This window comes from Necator americanus, chromosome I (genome assembly GCF_031761385.1).
Source record: "Necator americanus strain Aroian chromosome I, whole genome shotgun sequence".
In the NCBI taxonomy this organism is placed as follows: Eukaryota; Metazoa; Nematoda; class Chromadorea; order Rhabditida; family Ancylostomatidae; genus Necator; species Necator americanus.
Genome location: NC_087371.1, coordinates 4021186 through 4033387, shown reverse-complemented (window position 1 = coordinate 4033387; position 12202 = coordinate 4021186). Strand labels below are relative to the sequence as shown.

General features: G+C 41.1%; 2 protein-coding genes across 5 annotated transcripts; one reads left to right on the top strand and one right to left on the bottom strand.

Moving 5' to 3' along the window:
- Positions 1-29: 29 nt before the first annotated feature.
- On the bottom strand, positions 30-7046 carry RB195_004412 (uncharacterized protein; the record flags this gene model as incomplete). 3 transcript variants are annotated; one of them, XM_064182251.1, is made up of 15 exons in its annotated part: positions 30-118; positions 339-416; positions 577-650; positions 1119-1321; positions 1909-2435; positions 2783-2849; positions 3194-3349; positions 3413-3460; positions 3520-3606; positions 3658-3749; positions 4536-4638; positions 4718-4836; positions 4901-4934; positions 4976-5011; positions 6987-7046. In XM_064182251.1, the coding sequence occupies 15 exons, from the start codon at positions 7044-7046 to the stop codon at positions 30-32; spliced, it is 1773 nt and encodes a 590-aa protein (XP_064033517.1). The 3 variants fall into 3 exon arrangements, with proteins under 3 accessions (XP_064033517.1, XP_064033518.1, XP_064033519.1); XM_064182252.1 differs by having other exon boundaries at positions 4542-4638; XM_064182250.1 differs by lacking the exons at positions 4976-5011; positions 6987-7046 and having other exon boundaries at positions 4542-4638; positions 4901-4925.
- Positions 5533-12200, top strand: RB195_004411 (uncharacterized protein; the record flags this gene model as incomplete). 2 transcript variants are annotated; one of them, XM_064182249.1, is made up of 19 exons in its annotated part: positions 7938-8019; positions 8080-8196; positions 8262-8414; positions 8468-8533; positions 8857-8983; positions 9040-9127; positions 9190-9293; positions 9364-9463; positions 9546-9626; positions 9722-9856; positions 9913-10055; positions 10131-10224; positions 10411-10509; positions 10935-11052; positions 11245-11364; positions 11628-11714; positions 11782-11907; positions 11971-12032; positions 12090-12200. In XM_064182249.1, 19 exons carry the CDS (start codon positions 7938-7940, stop codon positions 12198-12200), a joined length of 2013 nt encoding a protein of 670 aa, XP_064033516.1. The 2 variants fall into 2 exon arrangements, with proteins under 2 accessions (XP_064033515.1, XP_064033516.1); XM_064182248.1 differs by lacking the exons at positions 7938-8019; positions 8080-8196 and adding an exon at positions 5533-5554.
- Between the last annotated feature and the right edge of the window lie 2 nt (positions 12201-12202).

The following is a 12202-nucleotide window of genomic DNA, read 5'->3' as shown; positions in this document are numbered from 1 at the left end:
TATCAAGTTCCATGAACCCAGACGAATTTTTACGCTAAACAAAGGCCGCTACTGACATTTGGGTCCTCATGGACATCGGAGTTTTGGAGATCTTCTCTAGTATCCTCTACTACATCACCTAAAAAAAAAGCATTCCTAGCAGCAGATAGGAGGAACACATTAAAGAGATGGAGACTCATACAACAGAAAAGCATCAACGATTTTTTTCAAAAGCTAAACCCGGAGTCTCGGATTAATCTGGTCGATAGATGTCTCAGAGTAGAAACTTATAAATAGACGAAAATTATCTCAAATATCGAGATTATACTGCTCTCTTATTTAAATACAGAGAAACTCACGGTGAACTTTAACGACGTGAGCACGAAGACTTTTTGCAACAGCGTAACGTTTTGGGCACAACGGGCATTCTAATTTATCTGAAAATAAGTAAAAATAAGAAAATCGAAGTAAAAAAAAAACACAAAAGGAAGAATTACGCCAGGCATTGGCATATGAGCTGGAAATCCGAATCAGCTACTATTCAGTAAAAGCCACCAAAAGCACCAAGTTGAACTACCCATAATCAGAAACACTCACCGAAGTTTTCTAAGTTGTTTCCATCATTTCGCTCAAGACTTAGACGCTTTGAACATCTTCTATTTTCGACAGGCCTGGAAATAGAAGGGAAATCTTTGGTCCTAGAAAAAGGAATATTAAGACTGGTCACGTTCAACGAATTATTCAAAGCCGCACTTTTTCAATAAAGGCATTCATGCGATAGTCGGAGCCGGTGTTCCGACCCCTTTTACTTTTGGACTGTTGGCGAAGGGATCCTCATCACTTGCGCTGCACCACATGAGTTAAACTTCTTTCACCTAGTGAGGGTCCAGGAGAAAAATGTAGTTGGGGGAGGGTGAAGGGAGAAAGGGAAGTGGGGCACTCAGTGACGCCCTTATTTCTCGACGTCCCTACTTTTCTCTCCTAGTAAATTTAGCGTACATATTATAGATCCTCTGAGACTAATGCTTAGGTCTTGAGGCCCCGATTGATTTGAGAAATAAGGGGGCTCCACTGAGTGCCCCCACATTTTACCCAGGTCCGGCTTCTCTCTATCGCACCTATGAATACACGATACTAACCTGACACATGTATCGCCTTCAGTTACCAGATCTCTGAGTACCTTCTGGTTCAGCATATTTCCATGTGATTCTACGTCATTGGAATCCGGGATGACCATTTTCCGCTTTCGTCGAGAAACACGAGTTTCAAGTGAATGCTGAATGATTGGCGATGCCGATTTCGCGCTTCTACTCCGCATATTTGAAGAGATTGTGGAGGCTTCCTAAATCACACCAGTTCTAAAAGGAAGTTAACATCTAGTTTAAAAACTTCAAGAGTTGCTGTGGAATGTAGGGGTCATGCACGACTTAGCGAAACAAGAATTACTAGACCACTAGAGTACTAGAAATAATTTTAAAAAAACGTTAAGGAAAGAATCCAACCTCAGAAATTTTCCCGAACGACCTCGGAATGTGGAGAAGAATCTAGTTTTGTATTTAATTACATATGACCCCCTGCTTACTCAAAGACACCTTGAAGCGTGGAGTATTCGTATACGGGATGGGAGACTACGGAGAGGGAGGTGATTCCGTTCATTTCTTGCTAATTGCCGTAAAAAACGGCCCGGAAGATGCGGCGCCGCACAAGACTGGCGCGCTCCAATCGAACCTCTTGTACAAAATGGTGCGCCAAAACGAATGAAGCCGTATCTTCCGGGCCGTTTTTTACGGCAATTAGGAAGAAATGGACGGAATCACCCTACTCCCCATAATATACAATCTCGTGTACGAATACTCCACCGGAAATCCGTACCACTCCAGATTCGTGGGGTGATACCTTTAAATATGAAAATTGTAGGAAAATACCTACAGGCTCCAAATTTGTGATATCGGAAACATCATGTTGTTTTACGTCTTCTTCAGAGGCACCTCGATCCAGGATATTGTGAGTGTTCAGAGCTGATTTGCTAGAGGCACAAATTCCTTCTCCATTAGAACGACCACCTGCTTCTGATTGTCTCCGTAAATCTTGTGGAGTTACAGCGTGTTCCACCGATGTGCTCGCAGAAATCTCACCATTTTGATACACACGGTCTTTCTCGGGAAAATTTTTCTTGAACCTTTCCTCTCTTTCATTTGAAGAATCCACTGATGAAGTGGCGTTCCTGAGCTGATCACTCCACTCTTCATTTGCTTTTGTTCGGCCTAATCGTTTTCTTTTTCCCTGCAGTAGCGTCTCCATGGATTCTTCATGAGTCCCGACAAGACTTCTTTTTCCAAAACTTTCTCGGATTTCTGAAGAATCTCTGGCAGCTTCGGAAATCGTCTCTTGTGTATCTGGGAGGACGTCCTCGTTGCTGATTACAGATATGACTTTGTCAGTAGTAGCCATCTTTTCTACAATACAACTTTATAAAACACGCGAAAGACTTAAATAAAATTTTATGAACTTAAAGAGACGCGTATTTCATTTCAGTTACAACGCACTGCAGCAAAATTGAAAAGTCAAGTTCTATGTTCAAGAGGGCGCACGAAGAGCATTATTAAATTACAAATTTGAAAACGATTTCTCCAAAACTCTTTACTTCGAAACTTTTTGGGAAAGGTAAAAAATTCCGTTCTGAATATTTCTGAACTTGATTAGCAGGACGCTACTTCCACAATTGTATTGAATATAAACACAATATTCGAAAAACAACGTATAGAAGCTCAAATTATTCTAAGTGAGAAGACGGAAAGAATACCTGTACTAGTGGTATTTCCAAGTGTGCCTTCTTTCAAGCTCTGACTTGCTTCCGACCGTTTTGTGACCTTAAAAATCAAACAAGAATGAGAGAAGCAGTGTGACTTTTGTGGTCGATTTGTCCTACACAGATTGTAGATTGCTTATCCTTCTGCAAGGACAATCAGATGAGCACAACTAGATGGCTTTGTGTTTGGGGTACCATCTGAAGAGATAGAACTCTTACGTCATAAAACAACAAATAAGTGGGCAAAGGATAAGGAAAACACAAATTTAACTAAAGGTCATGTTATCCAATGATTTTGATGAGAAAAATACCGTAGTTAGAGAGAAAAAGTGTTAAAACTGCTAGGAATAGTTGAAGTGAACTAGAGCCATTTGAACTAATCCTTTCAATTTCTTCTTTTCTCACCTTCTTCAACAAACTCTTGGTTGGTACTGCAGCGGGGTTCCATGAAGATCGCCTACGCTTGCATTCCACAGGAGAGAACCAAACTTTTCGTATCGACCTCTTCGGAGGCTCAGCCGATAGAAGATTTTCGATTTCGTCATCTATATTGGTCAAGACCTAAGAACTTGGAAGGATTTGCAACAATATTATCCGGAAGCGACATCCATCAACGAAACTCACAGTTTTTGTCGACAACTTTTGAGGAGATCGTGCTTCTAGCTTCGTCCTCTGAAAATGTTTTACTCCTTAGTTCCATACAGATCAAGGAAGGGATCACTTGAGCGTACCAGATTTGGCATGCGAAGCATATCCTCCAACGATCCCTTCTTCTGCGAAGTGAATAACCCCTTCGATAAGCGTTGTGAATTTTGAGACTATAACAAAAACGCGTACTATGGAAAAGAAGTGGTATACGTCATCCTTACATTTCTCAGATAATGGTTATCCTTCAGAACCATAGCTTTTGACGCGAACTCATACTCGTCCGGAATTATGGGATAAAAGGACGGTAAGAACTCTGAAAAATTATGGACTAACAGGACAGAAAAAAGTTCTTAGCAGAAAATGTCAGCACAAAAGGAATACACATTAGAAGCAGAACTAGTAAGCAGTTATTGATGGGTTTACTTACTCGGCGCAGTGCATACTACTATAGTGAAGTTAGAAAGAAATACATCTCGTAATGAGCGGGAAATAACAAGCAAATATAAACAGTATGCCACTGGGAGCTCTTTTATTCTACAGTTTTATACAGTGAATTCAAGGTAGGTAACGAGGGAAGACAAAAAGGATCTCGAAGAATGTGCAGCACACCAAGTTAAGGAATTAAAAAGAAGAACAATGGCAACTGCCACTCAGATTAGGATTTCGCCGGAGACAAAGGAAGAAGTTCATTTTAAGCCCAGTTAAGTCAGGAAACAACAAAGTAGCAAGGATGCAGTGGTGGATTAGTGGAGCAATCAAAAATGGTATAGTACAGTCAAAACGACTCAAGTCTCGGTGCATTAGCGTGAGCACCTGACGCTCGAAGCGGTGCGGTGGAACATAGCGGTTGGGATCGAGGGGACCTTTCTTAGCACCATTGATTGATGTAGTTCGCAATGGTCCCACCTCGATTCCAACCGCCACCTCCACCGCGCCGCTTCTAGAGTAGCCGCTTACGCAACTGCACCTTTCTTCGCGTCATTTTGACTCGACTATGCCCAATATAGGAAAGATTTGACTAAGCTCGATAAATGTAACCCTTGCGACCATTTTGATAATTTAATGGAATGGAAAATTTACTGTCAGTTACATGGCTTACGCTTACGGTTCGATTCCTGCAAATCCCTTCCGGAAGCTTTTCTTTTTCTAAAGGACTGCACGAGGTCCCGCAAAGAAGGTGCATCAATCCTTCGTTTCGCTATCTGAAACTGATCATTCACTACTCTTTATTAACGTTGAGAACGATTACTTACAAAAGCAAAAAAAAATAAAACAACTTACAAGTTCGTCCAATTTTTCAACGAATGCCTTCGGGTACAAGGTCGCCGCTTTTTCAGGATTGATTTGGTAGACGGTTTTGCATAGGACATATTCAGTGAGAATTTCGCCGTCTGGCCAGACTACAAGTACTACTCCATAATCATTCGAAAGCCTGTAGCCTCAGGATGAGCGGGAGAAACTCACAACTATCATCAACAGGACAGTTCATTTCGATCAACTATAGCGAGAAAGCCCATAATCTCAAGAACTCCAACCAACCCAACTCATTCCACAAGACTTATTTAGAAGGAGAACCTGGAAAAGATCCTGAAAAATCGCGAAATTACGTCTATTTTCTATGAAAATAACTCGAAATCAATAATGTTAACGAAGGAGATTTGGAGACCATGGACCATAAGACCATGAAAGATACAGTGAGAAAACCACATAAATAGTTAATCGATCATTGAAGCAATAATTCAGCGGGCTAAAGGCGACATGAGGGTAAACATAGTCTTTTTGCCATGGGCTGTAAACAAAAACATGAACGACTAGATGTGAATCTAGAGGGAACTTGTGTAGTTACGGCAAAATTTTTCTTCTGGAGCGAATTTCAAAAGTTTAAATTTCAGTGCGAGAATTCCAGGAGCTCCTATTGCATCATCTTTAAAATCTAACAAGTTGTTGCCTTCTTTGGGAGAATATCTAGCTAGTTCCATGATTCCTACGTGCTCAAATTTCGACTTCCTAGCGAGATTAGGTTTTTTTTCCTCTTGTGTGTTGGTTTGTCTTGATTTGCGTTTCGGGCAGGACAGGTCCGTTGTCGTTTATTGAAAATGCAAAGCTCATCGTCGTTGTGTAAGTCCCAAGTTCGACTTTCTTTGAATCTTGGCATTGTTAGTTGAATCATGTGCTATTTTTATTCAGCAGAACCAAAATTGTTATCCATCTTAATTCTGGCTAACGTTTCGACGTTGTCGCCTTCTTCAGAACTGAAAAGTCAAAGACACGAGTAATATATCCTCTTAGACACCTCGCCACCCCACAAAATATGACTTAGCAAACAGATTACTCAAAGACGAGAGAAGAAGACCAAAAGAGAACTCACCTTCATATAGTGGGTGACTAGAGACTTGGGGTTTTTAATACCCTAGTTGAACAGACCGAGACGGTGGTTCAGTGGAATACATTTGTTATATAAAGATAAACATAAGGGATAAAATGTCCGGCGTTCAATAGCGATCAATCCGCTTGGGATACGCCCCCACGTTCCCTTCAATTCAGAATCGCCTGAGGTTCACGAACGTGTAACCATAAATGCGATAGTCGGACCCGGTGCTCTGACCCCCCTTCACTTTTGGACGGTTGGGGAAGGGACCTATAATTGGGTCAAAACGACATGAAGCACGGACCGTTGCGTAAGCGGCTGCGCTCGGAAACGGTGCGGTGGAGACAGCGGTTGGAATCGAGGGGAGACTGTGGCGAACTGCAGAGGTGGTTGGCGGCAGCGAGGATCTCTACACGATCCCAACCGCTACGCTCCACCGCTCCGCTTCGAGCGCAGCCGCTTGCGCAAATGTCCGTGCTTCATGTCGTTTTGACCCGACTACAGTTCACTTTTAAACGGTTGGCGAAAGGGCTCCCTTCATTTGAGCTGCACCCCATGAGCTAAACTCCCTTCACCTGAGGAGGGTCCGGCTTCTCCCTATGCGTGTAACTGGCCTATACAATTAGCCGATGTGTTAATTCAGTGTTTTTATCCTCCCAGACAAGTCTGGTATCAATCTATCGACCCCGGAGGGATGAAAGGCTTGGTGAGCACTAGGGCGGATTCGAACCTCCGATCGATTGTGCAAGCAGCGGGACCTGTAACCGACCTAGATTTATTATATAAACGCAACTAAACAGAAGAGATGCAAGCAATGTGATTGACTGAATGAGTTGGAAGAGTATGCGTTGTCTGCCGCACTCTTGGACGGTGTAAGTGATTATATCCCGAAAACAACCATAACAGGGAACGGTACTTTATACCACGCCCCTCATCTATCATCGGGGTCGATGATAACCTTTATAGCCATAAAATAGTGAGGTTAGCGGACCACCGCTTGTTAGAGTTGCGCCGCTAATAGTAACTAATAACGTTGCCCCTTGCATTTGACCCTGGAGGTCAAATGCCCGCAAACGTTTTGATACGGCGCCATTTCGTTGGTCACAGCGCGATGCATTCTTCTTAACGATTCATGATAGAACATTTGACTGTTATATAAAACGATTCCAATGTTTTTCTCACCAGAGCGTCGGATTTGCGTGTCCAGATCGTGACTGCTGCGGTTGAAGTGGGTGTTGTCATAACGTTGTCGAAGCGTTAACTAGAACATAGTAAAAAAAGATATAAAATGAGGTAAATAAAACAGAAAATAGAGTGAAAATAAATGAAGATCTTGAGTTTGCTCAGAGGAAAAAATAGTACACAAAGCTTATCGATCATCAATGTGATGTAAGAGCCAGCAATGTTAGCACTCTTTATTACGGCCTACCTTTCGGCGTCCTTGCTTCTGTTGGAACCTGGGAAGTCAGAACATTTGTAACATATATTCCCAAATGCCTCGTCCACCACAACAAGTCATCGTTCCCTAAGATGCTACATCCAAGATCAAAACCAAATGAGCCGAAATCGTTGTACCTACCTCAATAGCCGTGTAGCCGTGATATTTGCGGACCTCCGCTTGGTGGAATCGCTCCATTAATACTAATTAGGATGCGACCCGCATATGACCCCGTAGATCAAAATCCGCAAAGGTCTTGATTCTCAGGCAGCTCGTTGGTCACGGCTATGCATTCTTCCTTTCTACTCATTTTTGGATTTTTAGCGTCTATCCAAAACATCTCCAAAGTTCTGTGAGCCACAATTTCGGGTTCATACGATAAGATTTTGGCAGCCATGCAAAAAGGAGCATTTTCATTGTATTTTCTACGATTAGCTCCAAGTCGCTTCGTCTAAGTGTTTCATCCTATTTAGATGTCCTTTAACGCCAACATAAGGAGATCGCCTGGTTTTGCTAATACATTCTTCACCACATGTTTTGCACGAAATTAAATATTTTACGCCAGAGATCATACGTCACCTGCCTTACCGAATGGAAATATTATACAGCTTGGAGTTGGGCGGAAACGATCAAAATAAGCTTTTTTGGTTTTCGGTTCCGGATGTAGTGTCTTTTAGGATGATAACTTGTTCTAGATGAGGAATTTGAGAGGATATGTTACAAATGTTCTGACTTTCTGGTCATCTGACGATGCCGACGACATCCGAAACTTTAATCGTAAGAAAAAGTGTTAACAACCTTAACTGTTGCTTTACATTGATAATCTGCATGTTGCAGTCATTTTATTAAGATTCAAGGAAGGGACTTTTTTAAGGTGCTTTTGCGCAACCCTTATCTTTCTCATTTGTCGTCTTAACGTCTCTCTTGGTCCTGTAAGGAATTTTCGCGAACTCTGTTGGTGCCTTGATGTAGTTAGAAGTAAGCTGCATTTGTCTTTCAAACAGTCTTTGTATTTTCAGACAATCTTTGTATTTTCTTCGCCAGCATTATGGGACGAACACCCAAGTCGAAGATTGCCTCATTATACCATTTTTGGAATGCACAACAGCAGGAACAGCAGCGGCAACAACCGCGTCAACAACAAATTTCTGGAAACAATCTCGGACTACAGCGTAAATCTCTAGAGTTAGATTTTCTTCTGATGTTGAATACATTGATTTTCCAGATGAGGTGATCACTTTGCATGATAGTCCTCTCGAACATCTCAATGCTGTCCCATTAAATGATTCAGGTGGGTTGGGAGTTGTAGTTGTCGGTATATTTTTCCAAGAGTGATCGTTGAGTGAATCTAAAGAGAAATGATGGAAGTGATCCTCATAGTTTTGTGCCGAAACACAGTGACGTCACTTTGTTCATAAATGCCCAATTTTTTCTGCATCTCATTGTGACTGGAAAAGATTTCTGTTTTGGTTATTGTGTCGGCTTTCCTGAGGACGAAAAATCCCGAGATTCACATGCTCTTTGGCTTTATTTCCTTTGAAATAAGATAGTGAGATCGATCACAAGCGAATTATGGTAACCACAAATCGTAGTTCAGGTGATTTTCACTTTCAGCTAGCCCTGATACTCCCCGCAGAAATGCTCCCTCTTGGGCCCCTCTTGCTCGTCATTCGACGACGTCTGACCCGTCTCCCTCATCGAAGTACCTCCCAGCAACATTGCGACACATTAGCCCAGCGAGGTGATTCCTTCGGATATTTGAGACAACCTCTATCCTTTCTACATTTGTAATTCAAGCGAAGCTGAACTGGAAAGGTCCGGATTTGACCCACTGGAAGGATCGTCCATACGATACCCGGCAAATGAGTACCTTCGCCAATATGAGGTGCGAAGTTTGTACTACCACTTGACATGATTATTTCGAAAAAAAACTACTTATTTGTTCAGGTAGACATTGTTAAATCATGTGTCGCAGTTAACTCTGTCATTTCTCTGCCGCTTGCCGTGTCAGCGGACCATATTTGCGCTGTCGTTATCGCAAATTTCCTTAGGTTTATATTTTCCCCAGGTTCTGTCTCTGAATTACGCTGAAGAATTGTGTGGGTTGTCGTAATATTCTAGGTGGTTTCCACGAAGTCGTGCCGTATTTTGTTGCAACTCATTGGATGCCGCACAGTTGTTCGAAGAACGTTTGTTGACTGTAGGCATTGTAGCCGAGGAGGTTTGTTGTGTTCTAGATAAGTTTTGTGGATTAAGAGCCTGTTTAGGCATGGTTTTTCATGATTGAACCTCTTTTTATTCAGATTTCTATTGTGGACACGTTTCAAACTTTCAAAAAAATACCCACACATAAAGTTGGACGTGTGATTGTCACGACACCTCAGGTTAGCTGTCAAAATTTGTTCACGTTTTCTAGTTTCTTTTACTTTTCTCAGTCAGTGAGCAACGCACACTGCTATACGCACATTGCTTTTTTTAGACTTTGGAGAAAATTGTTGAGTCCGATTCGACAGTTATCGAAGATATTCGGTGCTTGAGCTTCTGTTTGGAGAGCTCTGAAAATCTTCGAATAACCAAGTACAAAAGTGTTGTTGGGACGTTAACGGTTAAAGGGGTGAGTGACGTCATTAATTTTTTTTTAAATCGAAATCGTTAATGTATGCTGCTTAGATACTTTTCCGTGTAATAGTGGTGACTCCCTCTGTACCATCAACGACCAGAAAACTAGGTCCATTGAGAAAACGACAGCAACTGATCACATCACTTTTTATATCTCAATGGATCGAGCCCCCAGCATCGGATCTATCATTTAGGTGAGGTTGCTGTGAAATTTTTTTTCGCGCTTGTTTTTTTATGCGAAAAGGAAAAATCTTTGAGATAACCTTTAGAAATGGTTCTGTCCCATTAGGAATCTCAGTCGGATACTACAGAACTATAGAGATTCTGTCAGATACGCGATCTCTCATCGAGAAATGGCTGAAGGTTGGTTTTCGCAGCAAGCTCATCCACAATTATAATTGTTCCGCGCACACTCACTAGCCTGCCTACAGCTTTGGTGTATATTCTTCGCTTTTCCTGTTCTTTATCCTTTTTATTCTAGATTTTTGATATTTTATTCAAATTCTTCGCAATTCCTGCTTGCTACCAAATTTATTGATAGTTTTATAGAGGAGTATCTTCTACTTGGAAAAACTGCATGCCTTAATACCATTACCGTCTACACGGCCAGAACATCTGTTTTCACTTGAATGGGATCAGATAGCTACGGTAAGACGTAAGCCTGCGCTGTTGTATGCTCAGATCTAATAGATCCGCATTTTTTCAACCAAATCTAGAAGTGCCCTCAGAAATAGGATGAAATTTCTCAAAAATTAGGGCAAATTAAGTTGAAGCATCTGTTAACTCATCTTTAAATCTCGGTTTTTGTCATTTTATTTCTGAGGCATTTCTTTTCATTCTTTTCCTATTCTTTTTTCTTTTTATTTCTATTCTTTTTCATATTTTATTGCTATTCAAGTGTATTTTTCGTTTTTCTTATCAATTTTTAAAAGGCCTCTCGGATTAAATTCTACTGCTCGATTGATGATTATTTGTACACTCACAAGCATACAAAAAAAAAAGACAGAATGGACCAGGAAACTTATTTTAGTCAGTGATTGAGAGGAATTAATATTGTTCTTTTTTTCGTCCAGTTGGCAGGCTCTTCTACAAGTGAAACCGTCCAGTTGGTTGTAAATTGTATGTTCTTGGTAGAGGCTGCGAGGAATCTGATCGTTAATGGCCCACGTGTATTCTATTTGTATTGTGTTGGTGCGTTTAGCTCCATACTTTGTTTACAATTCAGCCTTTATTTTTTCGCTTTTTCGTATCTCTGCGTTTACTGAGCAGTCAGAAAACTGTAGAGACTGAAATACTCTAAAGACTACTGTCAGTTGTTCGCCGTATAAAATTAATGCAGGAAAAATGGCAGCTTTATTTACTCGCAGCGTCGTTTCTTTTCAGATTTATTTGGGAAAGCAGAGAAGGATTTACGTGCTAGTAACATTCAGCTAATGATACTTGGCGATGCAGTTTTGTCGAAAATCTACGAGAAAATACAAACAAAGTACAGCTATAACACAGGTAGAGCCTCACTCTTTTTTCAAGATTACTTCATCTTTCCTGAGTGCGAACACATACTTATGGAAGAATTTGTTAGTTTTGAGCAAATTGTTTAAAATGTGTCAAAAACTGCATTTTCTTTAACGTTTTCCTACAATAAATTAGCATTCAGTTTGTAATATCTGTAGTTACGATGGATATCCATACTGGTTGTTATTTTTCTAGTGCTCTAACATTGCTGCATCCTATCAGTGTGCTTTTGTAGCGAAATTCACCAGGTTCAGGTTCGATTTTCGATATTAGCTACAACAGCTTGTCTTTCACTTCTCATCCAAAGTTCTCAAGGATCAAAAAAGTTCTGGAGAAATTTCGTAAGTTTGGCTTTCTTCAGATGTAATTATTAGCGTTTAATAGTAATAATATAATTTTTATTTACAGCGAGCCCTTTAAGATGTCTTATTCTTTGCGAGAACGAGTTCGTATCGCGTGTAGCGTGCGAATCTCTGGGTGACATACCGAGAATTCGAAATGGAATCATTCGAGTTCTACAACATCCGGAACCACGTAAGTTACCGACAGCCACTAGTTAGTTGTCACCGTAGGCGACCTTCTACTTCTCGACTTCAGCGGCCGCTTTCCGGAAGTATCACCGTCTGCCAACGCAGTGCACTGGGTTATTCAGCCACGTTGTGAGTGCTTTGATTTCTCGGTCGCACATTAGGAATTTCCATGCTTGATTTTTTTAGAATAATGATGTCATTTTGGTGCTAGGAATGGATATTCCTGACGCTAAAAATGTAATCGACACTGCATGCTCCAATCAGCTTCACATTGTGGTGTCACTGGACAGGAGGTAAGC